The sequence below is a fragment of the Onychostruthus taczanowskii genome, unplaced genomic scaffold (assembly GCF_017590055.1).
Source record: "Onychostruthus taczanowskii isolate IOZ18803 unplaced genomic scaffold, ASM1759005v1 scaffold22, whole genome shotgun sequence".
NCBI classification, from domain to species: Eukaryota; Metazoa; Chordata; class Aves; order Passeriformes; family Passeridae; genus Onychostruthus; species Onychostruthus taczanowskii.
Genome location: NW_024499462.1, coordinates 4,032,711 through 4,046,165, shown reverse-complemented (window position 1 = coordinate 4,046,165; position 13,455 = coordinate 4,032,711). Strand labels below are relative to the sequence as shown.

General features: G+C 42.4%; 1 protein-coding gene across 6 annotated transcripts in view; it reads right to left on the bottom strand.

Annotated features, from left to right (window-relative positions):
- The window catches only part of ANK3 (ankyrin 3), a 287,480-nt gene that overhangs the window by 110,341 nt on the left and 163,684 nt on the right, over positions 1 to 13,455 (bottom strand). For all 6 annotated transcript variants that reach the window (XM_041404780.1, XM_041404784.1, XM_041404782.1 and 3 more), the window contains exon 8: positions 7,717 to 7,815. In XM_041404780.1, coding sequence (XP_041260714.1) covers positions 7,717 to 7,815 — 99 coding nt within the window. The remainder of the gene's footprint in view (positions 1 to 7,716; positions 7,816 to 13,455) is intronic.

The following is a 13,455-nucleotide window of genomic DNA, read 5'->3' as shown; positions in this document are numbered from 1 at the left end:
ACCAACAGAGCACATTCTGGCTCTGATTTTAGTCTGGCTCGGATTTTACAGTCATGTCACATTGGTGTTCATGCAATGGGCTCCTTCCAGGCCCTCACTGCACATGCAAGAAAAAGATGGGATTGCACTTCAGGTGCTTTTTGCATGCATGCCTTGGAGAAAACTGGGTCTCTCATTTGTCAGTATGCATCGGAGTCAGTGGATAGCCAGTTAGTCTGGAGGAAAAAAAAACCCTCCTCAGACTTTTTTATTACACTGAATTTGACAAGTGTACAGCAGATGAGAAAAGCATCTTAATCCCAGGTGATGGAAGTATGTTGGACTCACTTCTGTCTCGCTGTGCAGACTGTGCTTATGTGACCCCCAGCTGAATGACTGGCCTAGAGTCAAGGCAGACTGCCCACACCCCTTTTGGAATAGTTTGCTTAGTAATAGTCAACATCCTACTGCTTGTTGCAAATGGTGATGTCAAAGTTTTCAGAAACTTTGGTTTCTCCATTTACAAATCACAACAGAAGGGGCTTTTCTCTGGTGTCTTCCACTACTCTTAAAACACATATGTTGTATTGTCTAGAATATGTATGTCACACCATTTTTATACAGGGGATTATCTAAAATTCCTTCTCACATACTCTCTTCACACACATGCACTTCCCCTCCATTTCTGTATGATAGCAAGTATTATTAGTTACCCCCTTAATAATACTTTTCATGTGGGATTATAATATTCTTCCTTGGTAATTCCTAAACCACACGCTACTGGAATATCAGCTGCGAAGTGTAGAGGGCAGCCAGGGAGAGGGAGGACGTGGTTCAGACAGCTTTACATTCTCCTGCTTCTACATTTTTGCCTGCTCCTGATAAACCTATGAAAGATAACAGGTAGGAATTTTTATGATAAACTTTTCCTGCTACTTTCATTTAAAACTTGTATGGTTCTCATTGTCCATGTTCTTGCATTAAAAGTAAGGCATATATTTTTGACATAGATGAAAAAAATATTTTGGTTCAGACTTAACTCCCTTAACTCAGGGAGTCATTTGTTCTCAGAAGATGAATGCAGCTTGGCCCACAATGTTCTTACTGACACCTCTCAAGTCAATTCTATTTCAATTTCTGCTTCTTCCTGCTATTTCAGCCCATAAAGTACTGGGAAGTGCATCTTGTTAAAATGATACTATACAATTTCAAGATGTGTTGCTCAAAACACTTAAGTAAAGACAAAGAGAAAAGATAACAAAACCCACAAATTATATATTTTTCAGCTGAGTTGCAAATGTTTTGCCATAGTTTTGTAAGTGTTTACAATGAATAATGCATATTTCTTATACCAGTAGCTCCCACAGGTGAGGGCATTTCATGTACTGAGAAGACACAAACATTTGATATGAAAATATCACTTACAAAGAAAGGAAAACTTGTATGGGAAGGAAAATCAAACCCAGCAAGGCTAGGTAACTACAGACCTGTAGGCAAAAGCTGAAGATCACCATGTACATTTGACTGTTCACTCTTTTTACTGCCTATAATTATCACATTCTGCAGGTACATCAAAGCCAGCTACTCAAGGAGATCAGGCACCAAAGTAAGAGACCATTTTCCAGATTTAACACCTCCCCAAGTCATTTCACCAACAGAGCATGGTTAGCTCACAGAGAATGATGCACATTTGATCATCTTCCTGTACCAGGCTTCCCTTCCAATGCTCTCAGAGCCCAGCACCCACCCCTCCGTGGGTATTTCTGGCTGACAACGTTTGTGTGGCTCAGGAGGAGCAAGCAGTCATGCTTGGCCAGCTGGACCTCATTCTGGGCCACAGAGCAGTCACTACCAGCAGAGCCATCACGTGTGCCACACCAGGGCAATGCTCACGGCTGTTTGTTGGGACAGCTGAACTGCAGCTACTGCTCACATGATGTCAGGTCTCCCTCTGCAAAGAGCAAATACACTCCAAGACAGATAATTTAGCTGCATTACTGATTTTTTTTTTTTTTGGTAGTTTCAAAAGGCACTATTCACTGGTTTAGTTAATTGGTACACGACACTCAGAGTAGGTAAAGAAATGTGCAGGGGCAATCTGAAATGCAGATCAGAAAGACTTCTTTTTTAAAAAGAGATTCTGAGATTGAAACAGATTGTTATGAGCTCAGCAAGACTTCACTGACTTTGTCAAGAGATTTTCTAGTTGCTTATTTATCGTTCATATAGACTATACTATGTGAAACATAAAATATATTACATGTATTAGGAAGCAAACTTGCCTTAATATGAGTCTGCAATGGCTCAGAAAAACCATTACAAATGATTATGACAATAATCTGCAGATTAAGGACTCTGTAAGTATGCACTGACATGATAAATCATATCATCTGTATTATCTATCCCTCCAGAGAGCCTGACAGCAGCTTCAGCAAAGCCAAGAGGACAATAGGAGGAGCTATGATTAGGTACAAGCTTCCCATTAGCATTGCACACCCATCTCTGGGGCTGCTGCCTGCTTTAGATTTTCTTTCAAACACACACAAATGAGACCTAAGCATTGTTTCTGGTCCCTGTTGACACTCAGGTATCTGTGTAGCTCCTTGATCTCGTTACACTGGAGTCAAAACTGTCCTGAGACTGAGCCTTCCTGCTGCTGTGTGTTTCCTCTCCCCCGTGCAAGGCTTTAAGGGACCTCTGAGCAGTGTGAGGTCAGCACAGAGCAGCCTCCTTGTGCTCCCCAGCTACCTCTTCCCTGTCAACGCTCACCCAGGATTCCCCTTGCATCATGGCATCCTCTGGGCTGTCTCCCAAAGCCACAGCAGCCTCAGGACCACAGCTCTCACATCAGTGAGCATCAGCTTCTAACCCGGTCTAAGAGCGACGAAACCAAGCCTAATACCCAGTAAAAACTGCCATGTGATGTAAATATTCAGCAAGAGCTTGTCAGAGTTCGCGCCAACTCCCAGAGCCTGTCCACAGCCTTGGCAGGAGCAGCAGGCACTCCTGTCCCCTGGGCCAGAGGTAGCAGCACACACTCCCAGGGGAACCATTACCGCAGCCTCCAGGGTTTATCTGCTGAGTGACTCTCCACGCACACCCTCAGCCCAGCAGGGCTCTGTCCCACTGCCCCTCCGTGCTCCAGATCTCCTGAATTCTTCACTCCACTGGCAAACTATTGCAAATCGCCCCTTGTGGGCAACAGGGCAACAAAGAAGGTTTGCTCTCCCTGCACGTGCAAAGCACACTCAGAGAGCCAAGGCAGTGCTACTGCAGTTATTTCATATCTTTAGACACGTGGTTTTTCTGGAGCAGCTTATGCATGATCTGATGCATCTTCAAAGAGCATATTCCACATGTTTTCATGCAGATATGAGTGCCGGGACTGTTGTTTAGCTGCAAAATCAGTAGAATGAAGATTATAAACACTTACTGTTAACCCAGGCTAAAACTTGCTTGCTGCCTGCTTCAGACACAAATTCACTTTGGCATATACAGTATTAGACAGCCAAAGCAAATCAAGCTAATTTAATCAACCTCTCTAATTAAATTTTACTTTTTAAAGTCTTTTCTGGAAGACAGAAAAAACATAATTAGGGCAACATTCAGTAAACATGTTACATGAGGCATTAACAGGCCTTTGCCCAGAATCTTGGCTAAAAACCAGAATGATTAAAGCTGCCCTGGCAGCACATAGTTCTTGAGAGGTACCCTTAAGAATTCAGTACCCAGCCCCAAATACCAGTTGCTAGACATCTCTCACTCAAAAAGAAAACAGAGAGAAGATGAACAGCTGGCTAAAATAAACAATGCAACATAGCGTGAACTAAAATGGGGGGGAAAAAAAAGGCATGTCCGAGTCTCAAAATAGCTTTAACATAATTTTTGGCATGTGTCTCACATGTTCTCTCAGGTCCCAACTACAGTGTGCAGGTGTGTAAGAGTGTAATGGTGCTCATCAAATCCCAGCCCTAATGAATCCAGAGAAAGTGGGAGCTCCTGGATTACTTTTACAGTAACTGAAACAGGATAAGGATTTAGCCCTTCATGTTAACCTTTTGTGCAGTACTTCAGCACTGCAGTTTCCTGGACCATCTGTCAGCAGCAAACACAAATGTTCATGTAAATAACTAAGGAAAAGAAATCACTACCTCAACTTACTTTTTACTCAGGAAAGGCTTTTTCTTAATTTATCTATAAAATGATTCTTTTTGTGGACAATAAAAAAAAGCATTATGTGGAGAGTATTCCAGTATCCCATAAAGAAAGTGGATTGCAGGAACAGACCACAAAATGCCAGCTGAATAGATAAATCTGTCCCATCTAAGAGTCAGAGCAGCAAATCCTGGCTCTGTTAGTGTTTGGTCAACAGCACAAACAGTATGTTCTGCATTCTCATTTAAAGGTGAGATACAGACATGAAACAGGAGAAAAAAAGGTCTAAAAGTTTCTCCCTCTGAGCAGTAGAAACCAGAAATTTCAAGATTTTTTTTTTATCCTTTCATAAGGGTACACAGAACCTTTGCCATTTACTTTTAAGGAGGTATTCTGTCTTCAATAATCAATTGTTGAATTAAATAATATCATAATGCCCAAGACAAAAAAAAAATCTGCTTATCTCTTACATACAGAAATTCTGTTAATCTCTTAGAAAAAATGGGAAAAAAGAGAGAGGTCTCACATTTATAAATATGGCACTAGGAGACTTGCTTATTTCCACATGCAAATCCCACCTGTTATCAAGCTGTGTGTGCATTCAGCACCTGCCCCTCACAGAACACACAAGGCTGGGCTCTGCCTGGGCATCCAGCTGATAAACAGGGCTTGACACATGTATCAGAAAAGACAGCCTCAGCTGCTCTTTGCCTTTCAATGCATTCAGCAGTGGTGATGCTGTTGTAAAGGATATGACCAGAGCCTTTGTCATCCTGTATTTTTGTAGGGCCATTCTATATCTGGGACACTGAAAAGAAAAATAGTGATAAAAAAAAAAAAAAGCAATATCTGCAAAGTTGACATATCTTAATTGCTCGGCCTTGGAAGACAACACGGGGTCAGGTTGGAACAACAGGAGAGATTCAGCAGGAACATGTGTTGTGCCCGCTCAGAGCAATTAATCTTTGCTATTGAATATGAGAACCAGGCAGGCGCTCCTGAAACAATGCCCTTTCCACCCAGCACCACGCTCCTCTCAGCCTTCCCTTGCTTTTGGTCCTGGTTTCGGAGCCCTGCCGGTGCTGCTCCCTCTGCGGGTCCCGCAGGCTGCGGGGCTCGGGGAGCGCAGCCCGGCTCAGCCTGGAGCAGCCTTACCCAGCGCAGCCTTACCCAGCCCCTGTCGGAACCCAGGACATCCCTCTGGATGCCCTGGATGGCTCAATGCCCTGGCAGGGGCTCAGAGACCCTGGCAGAAAGACAAAGACACCTGGGAATTACCAACTTTATATGAAGAATTACGAGTCACAAAAGTTTAAGTAGCATAACAGACGTTGTCACAGGGTGAAAGGTGAAATTTTGAAGAATTTTACTATGGGGGTCTAGGAGGCAAAATGGAGGGATTTGGGCATTGTCCTGTCCTTCTTCCTTCTTCTTCCTAGCCTCCATTTCTTGGTGATGGTGGCACTTTGGGATTGGTTTAGAGTAGCAAGTCACTGTCTAACATAGATGACAGGTATTGGAAAATAACTGTAAATATCGAATATGTAGTTTATAGTATAAAAGACAACACCAGCCCCGTGGGCAGGCAGTGTGCCTTGGACTGACCGGCAGAACAGACCTTGTAGGCCAGACAGAAAATGTGTTAGATGAAAAATAATAAACAACCTTGAGAACGACAGCCGAAGACTCCTGATCTCTTCTTCGACAGCTGGGTTGGGGAAAAGAGACTTTTAACACACCTTGGGATCAACACAACCAGAGAGAAAAATCCCAAGAAGCCCCGACTGCCAGGAAACCTGCCTCTGCTAATTCCAGAGTGGCACATGTACAGCATGAGCAGGAGGAGCTGTGCACATCCCTCCTGACCTCTGGAGACGATGGGAGCCTGGGGAAGCAGGCAGTGTCTGGGGGGAGCCAGAAAAAACAAACCAGCTTCGTGAGCCACACTCATCGCTGCCTTTTGCCTCAGTGGGAAGCTGTGCCAGACTCAGGAGCTGTTAATGCTTCTGCCCTCTTCCTAGATCCTGTTTCCGTCCCAGCCTGTATTTTTAGTTACATAAATTATCCCAGCGTCTGACCCCGAGCTTGTGACAGAGGAAATGAAGCAGAGCACGAATTTTCCTAACTCAAAGAACTAACTTGACTCCAACTATTTAAAGTACTGGTCCCTAATGATTTGGACTGCAGTGGGCCATACAAATACTTGCAGAGGGAAGCAACTAATCCCCCACCAAGTCCCTTTCCCCCGGCTCTGACCAAATGCACATCTGTTACACCACCAAACAGTGTCCCTGCCCACCACAAGGCAAAAGCACACCCCTCAGCCTGGTACCCCGTGTGGCACAGAGGAGGCTGGAATTTCAGTCCAGGAACTGTACACACTGTCCACATTACCCATGAGAAGTCATCTCTTCCATGTTGCCCAACTAGAAAAAAGCTTAAACATTTTAGAAATAAACCATCAGCTACTAAAGGTAAAATAGAAGCAATAAGGAAGAACATGTGGAGAGAAGGAAGAGATGACAAAATAAATTGACCCAGTTTCTGAATTCAACAGAGAACCAAACCAGAAATGTGCCTAACAAGCACTGCAGGAAATCTCAGAGACTACAGTAACCAAACAAAAACCTGTGAATACAGGAGCAACTGCAGAAAAACTATTCTTAGGTTATTAATTTCTTTTGCTTAGAATGATTTTGAATGGTAGAACTTACACAGACAAATTCAAAATGGAAAAAGTAGAGGTGATAAATTGTATTATATGTACAATTACATATGCAATTGACATAATAGTATGTCAAGAGAATTATAATTGCCAGAAAGTTACTGGGACAGCTCTTGAGAGTTACCTCTCACACACAGGAGTGTGTTGCAAAGACTGCCCTGACAGCCCACAGCACCACTAGTTCCAGATTTACTTCCAAACATTTGAACTTTTTCCTTCTCTCACTCTCTTTTTTTTTTTTTTTTTTTTTTTTTTTCTGTGTAAGTAAATAAAATATCCCTGGCTTGGCTGGGTTTTAACTACAGCAGTCAGACATAACCATATGCACTGAGTTTCTAAGTCAGTGAGGGCACTGAGTTAGGTGTCAGCCTGATGGAAACCATCCCTGTGCCCGACACATGTGCTGACAAATCCCACCCAGAGCCTGAGCTGCAGGAGACTCACCAGCCACACCACTCTGTGACACTGCCTGTGGACAGTGAAAGGCAAACACACACTGCAGCTCAAAGTTACCCTGCTAGCATTCCAATTCTGAGATATCTGACTTGAATTCTCATCTTTAGCATCCTCCTGTACATTCACCTCTACTCCCAAGTAGATAAAAGCAGCTCCTAAAGAAATACTGGAAAGGGAACACGGAAAATGGTTGGCTCCGAGTTTTGTCATCCTTGGTGCTTCACACACTGCTGTAAGAGATGCAAAATGTTAGTATCCTACTGCAATAATTTCATTAAAAATAAATGCAGTGCAGCTGTAGTAGCCTGCCAGGAAGATGAATGATTTAAGCTCTACAGCAACACACAGGTCAGCGGCAATCATTCCACACAGTCACTTGCAGCACTCACACTTGAGCTTACCCTTGTTTTGGCATCAATTTTAGCTCCTCGATCAAGTAGGAGTTTGACCATATTTGCATTTCCTCTTTTTGATGCAACGTGCAACGGTGTGATATCATTCTGTGGAAGAAAACAACATGAAAATAAATATGCATGCGTCTGTCATTTGCTCACAGAGTGGATTATGTCCAATTTGCTAAATCACAACACAGTTTGTTTCCCTGGGAGCATGAAAGCAAAGGGAAGCTGTGTTCAACCTCACATGTGAATTACTGGCCTGATATCTCAACATACACACTGTGAAGACAAAAGTCAAATCGCTGTTAGGGTTATAAGATGATGTGATTGTGCCTCAGCTCACAACTTCTGCTTAATAGTTGAACTTATGCAATTTTACTGAATCTTAGCAATTTAATCCAGCTGTAGTTGTTTAGGAGCCTGTAGCGATAAGGATTCATACCTCAACTTCAGCAGCCTTGTAGGAGCCATAGAAAAATAAACAAAACCATTATATCTGCATATCTCATACAAAAATTATGAGAGGCCAGCATTACTTATTTCTGAACATCATCAGCAAACTCTGAAAGCCTGGCAAGCACCTTCATTTCAGCTCCACCATTAATTTTGCCTACTCAATTTGCTCCTCTAATGGGTGCAACACTGTGCTGGAAGTGGGGCTGCAGAGGAGTGTGTGTGCTTCCCTGAGTGGTGCCTGGCAGGCTGGCACAGGCAGGGATGCCGCACATCCAGGACAGTTACATAACCCACGCGGAGCACACACAGGCAGCACTTCCTAACAAGATGCAGCCAGGACGTCTCTTCATGCTCTGCTGAATCCTTTATCTCCTGGCGTATGAAGGCCATGTCCTGTATGTATTTGATCATATGGAGCCAAGGGAAAATAAAAGGATCTAAACAGAGCACGCAGCTGGTGTATGCAGACACACAGAGTTGTAAAGGGTGTGTTCCTGAGTGCTGGGGGCAGCACAAACAGCTGGCTGTGTAAAGCAGCAGCCCTGGGACCCAGCAGAAAGCAGCACACACAGTGTCCTGTGGCTGGCTGAACCAGAAAGGCACCCTGAGCAGCAGGGAGGGGTAAGGCTGTCTGACCTGGCTAACCGAGCCCCCAGCAGCACTGCCTCACATCCACAGGTGAGTGCAGTGATGGAGAACCAGCGCCAAGAAAAGATCCCCTCTCAGGTGTGACAAGCTGACTCACAGCTACTAGAAAGTACTAATTAACATTATCACAGATGTAAAATACATGTTAGCAAGGTTAAATGACAGAGATCCTTTCTACAATATTCATGATCATTAGAGGATCAAAGTGATGACTGTGCTAGGTAGCTTCTCATTCCTTTAAAAAGCAAAGTAAAACAAGGAGATGCTTAACACACTAATCAGAAAGTGCAGCATGTCTAGTCCTTTCAGGGAGGTAAAATTATGCGATCACTTAAATTTTCTGTGAGATGGTTTTGAAAAGAAGAGTTAATTCTATTTGACTGGGAGCTGACACTGGATATAATACAGCATCACTACATTATTGTACCAGTCACAAAGAGAACAGAAAAAAAAAAAAGAGAAAAACAGTTATGTGGAGATACTTTCTTCTTTTTTTGTCTTCCCAGAAAGAAAGATGTTACTGAGGTCAGAGGGAGAGAGATGAATTCTACTTTCCCAAGAAAAAAAATGGTAAAGGAAATAACTTTTGTGTCTTCAAGTAAAGAGTACTGCAGGTAATTTAGATTAAAGAAACACCTTTTTCTACTTGCTGATGTTAAGGGATAAAGAGGTTAACTCAGCCTAACAGACCCTAGTGCCCTGTTAATACATCAAAATAATTTAGTACTAATAATTTACTGCCTCATACACAGGAAGAAAAGCTTTTTCCAAGCATCACGAAACAAATGGAGGAGGAAGGGACAGCATTACAAAAGGCAAGACAAACACCTGTTAGAAGTCTGGTACTCATTCATCTCAACACTAAGCTGAATCTAGTGCAGCACAAGGGAGGGCATAACCACATAAGAATGTGCACTTTAGATCTAAGTATTTGCCAGTCAAAGCTCCTGCTGCCATGAATGAAGGAGAGTTGATTCTGGAATAGAGGGATGAGTGCTGGCAAATACACAGCTCAAAAATAAAGAAATGACTTCCCCTTAGGAATTAAGGGTTAGGTGACACTGTTTGCTTGCAACAGGGAAAAAAATGAAAAATATCCACTTTCATGTTCCAAACCAAGTCCTGTTCAAATGACATTCAGATTTCTGGACTGTTACCAAAACTATTAGGACGGCATATTTCTCTCCCAGCTTCTGACAGGGGTGATCACGCCGGCTGGAAATGTGAGGAAATTCTCCAGCACTGAATAAGGGCTGAGCTCGGGAGCCAGCAATCCATCTTTGCTCTGTGTGATCACCTGTCTTTACAAAAAAACATATAAATTTAATGTCTTTAGCATCTTGAAACCTGGAGTTACTTTTGGTTGAAAATAGGCAGCAAGTTCACATTACAAAGAGATGGATGGAGAAAGGATGCAATTACACCAAAAAATTTTATGGAAAACCAACTACACACAGCTTCCCTGAAATAATTAACGGAGCAGGAGGAATCAAGCAAATTAAACTCTGTATGTCCAGTGCAGTATCTGTCCTTATGGATGAACCAAAGAGCTTCTCTTTCCTTGGAAAAGGCACTAATTCCCTTGGAAGGAGTTTGCAGTTTTTGTTGTACTTTACTAACCTCATCAGACAGTTCATAAAAAAATTAAGGGATGAAGAATTAAAAACACTTTTAACCTTTTTCACCCTTAACATCTCAGGAAAACACTGTGAGGAAAAGAAAGGGAAAAAAGAGAGGGGGCAAGTCTCTATTCAGTATTTAATTTTGCTCTTTAGCTATTTAAGCTCTTACTGGTAGCAAAAAATGCTAAGTAATAATTCAGCTGGCTGAGAGTTCTGACTCCAAACAGATGAAGGAAGAGATGCATTATTTGAATGCTTGAATAATTGCACACTGATGTTCAGGCCAAGAAACTTGGCTTTGGTCAATACTCTGTTGTATCAAGTCTTAAAGAATCACAGCTAGAAGTTTCATACGTATGGTCCTTCCCCATCTCTCATCTCACAATTAAGAACACAAACCAAGAAGTGAAAAAACCTCAGACAACACCATAATTAATTCTTCTGATGATAAAACGTAAAGCAAGGAACTCAAAATGGAGTTATTTGTACTTGTCACAACAAACAAGAGATAAAAAAAGCTTCATAATATGTGCAACTTTGTGTTGTTTATTAACACTAAAACTGTGGTATCAGCAAACAAAATAGCCACCAAATTTAAGGTTCTGAATTCTTCAGTGTATCAACAGCATCTGCAGTCTTTTCAGCCTATTTTTATCTGTTTGATCTTCTATAAATTCCTCCCTTTGTTCTTAAGATAGAATAGTAAATCAGGAAATTTTTGAAGATGCTTTCCTGCAGTAATAAAGCTGAAATGCCTTCCAAAAGCTGCCATCAAAATATGTGGTTCAGATCTAGAGCTCCTGCTGGAGTGCTGCTTGCCCTTGCTGTTGAAATACCCAATGTTGGGTAATGTCTCAGGCAGACCCCTTCACACTAAGCTCCAATTTGTGAATTAATAAATTCTACAGGGAACATGAAACATCACTGTGACAACAGCAAGCTAAAACTATGGAGAAAACGGCCATAGGGTTATCAACTAGAACACAGCCTTGTCTCTCCTTCTTGGCAGATTTCCTGGGACAAGTGCCCTGAAGTCCTCTGAGACTGTACACAGCTGTACACGGATTAGGTGCATGCAACTTCTTCTACACTTCACAGCATGGAGGATGGTGGTTTTCCCTTTGTCTCCATCCACTGCCTGCTGCAGCCACCACCCCCTCACACAGGGCTCGTGCCTCCCTCCAGAGCCACACAACACCCACAAACACCATGGCAGAGGAGTGACCTGCTTTTACAGTCAGTGGCCTTTGCTTGTGCCTGATCAGAGGGAACACCAAGCCTTTCCAGCTGCAGCTCTCTATCTATAGCTTCACAAGAAAACTGAAAAACTTTTGAGTTATATTGTGTTGAGAAACAAGGCACCGAACATGTCCCAGCTGAAATGAGATCAGCTGCCCTCTGACACACAGTGTCACCCATCACATCTCACCACGGCAGTCACAATGGCTCCTTTCTACTGCAATTTAGCCAATGAATGGCTAGGAAATCAAGGAAAAAACAGGGTTAAAATCGTCACCGGGCAAAGTAGATCTTCTATGGTTCCATTTTAATGCTTTTAGAAAACCAGGAACTCCCCTTAAGTTTCTGGTGTGCTATGCTGTCCTGCGAGATTGTCTCTTTCTCCCATCACAGCTGGAGTCTTACTAGCATAAGGATGCTAATAATAACCAAGAAAAGTAAATGTTTGCACTTACAGCTTCATATTGGGCTCTGAAATGCACCTTAAAGGAAGGCAGGAAACAAAGGGAAAACCTTTCCTGGTCATGTACTGCATTGATTTAAATGCTGACTGAGCAGTTGATCACATCAGGACTGTGAAAACTCACTGCCAGTCACATGGACTTGGCAATTCTTCTTGTTGCCAATTGAGAGAACTTACCTCCACCTCTGAGCTCTCCCAGCCTCTCAGTGGAGTGCAGTTTTAATCAGAAAAATTATACTTATCTGATTTCAAATTTCACTTCTTTGATTAAAACAAACAAGAACAGTTTCTTACCAAAATGTTCAGATTAACTTGGAATTTAATAAAACAGTTCTTCTCAATCTTCAACTGAGAGCAAATTCTAGGAAGAGCTTAATATTGACACAGATTGTGTGAGTAAGACAGAAGCTGAAAACAGCCAGACTGCTACAACAGAAATTTCTTAAGCAGCCTGGAAAGTCCCTCCAGCATTAAAGGTTTTTAAGGAAAGAGCATAATGGTGTTTTTTTCATACTGGAATTGTCAGCAGCAGCACTGCATTGTTATTACCACTATTACCAGATCCTGGAGGCATGGGAAGATTGTGGTGTGCATTTGAAGACTCTCATATGCAACTATGCACCAACATGAACATGTAGAATGTTAAAACACTCAATATCCTCCCCTGTATTTTTCTGCAATTCAGAACTGGGGCTACAACACAGCAGAATTCCTGCAGAGAAAAGTCTTATATTCTAGTAGCAGTTACTGGGATCAGTGAGGTTTGTATAGATGTTTCAGAAATTAAAGATAAAAATGCACAATCAGATGCTTTCCAGGAAACCCTCAACAGTATACAATTTTCCAGCTCTTTTTCCTTCTCTTCTTAATGGTAGTAAGTCTTATATTGTGCTATTTTAGTTCTCGTGTGCTTATATACTTAACTTTTTTCAGGGTTGAGATGTATAAAATGAATCCTGGAAGAAAACACGGAAGAGTATAGAAAGGGGCTCTTATGGCAAACTACCACTGGGGAAACAAAGATGTTTTTCTCTTATGCTGCTGTCACTTAGATATTGCCTGCTCTTTTTGATGGGCTAATGGTGTTCTGCTTCCCAGCCTCAGGGTCATCATTAATGCATGTTGTCCTCACACCACCCTCAAAATTACCAAATCCTTTCCTAACCTTCCAGTAAGCAAACTTTCTGCAGGCAAAGCCCACTCCCAGTGGAACTGAGATCTCCTCTAGGATAAGGAGTGCTGTGGATCAGGACTGGGGGCACAGGGCTGGATGCAGTTTTGTGGCACAGTGACGAACTCCTCCCATCTGCTTTG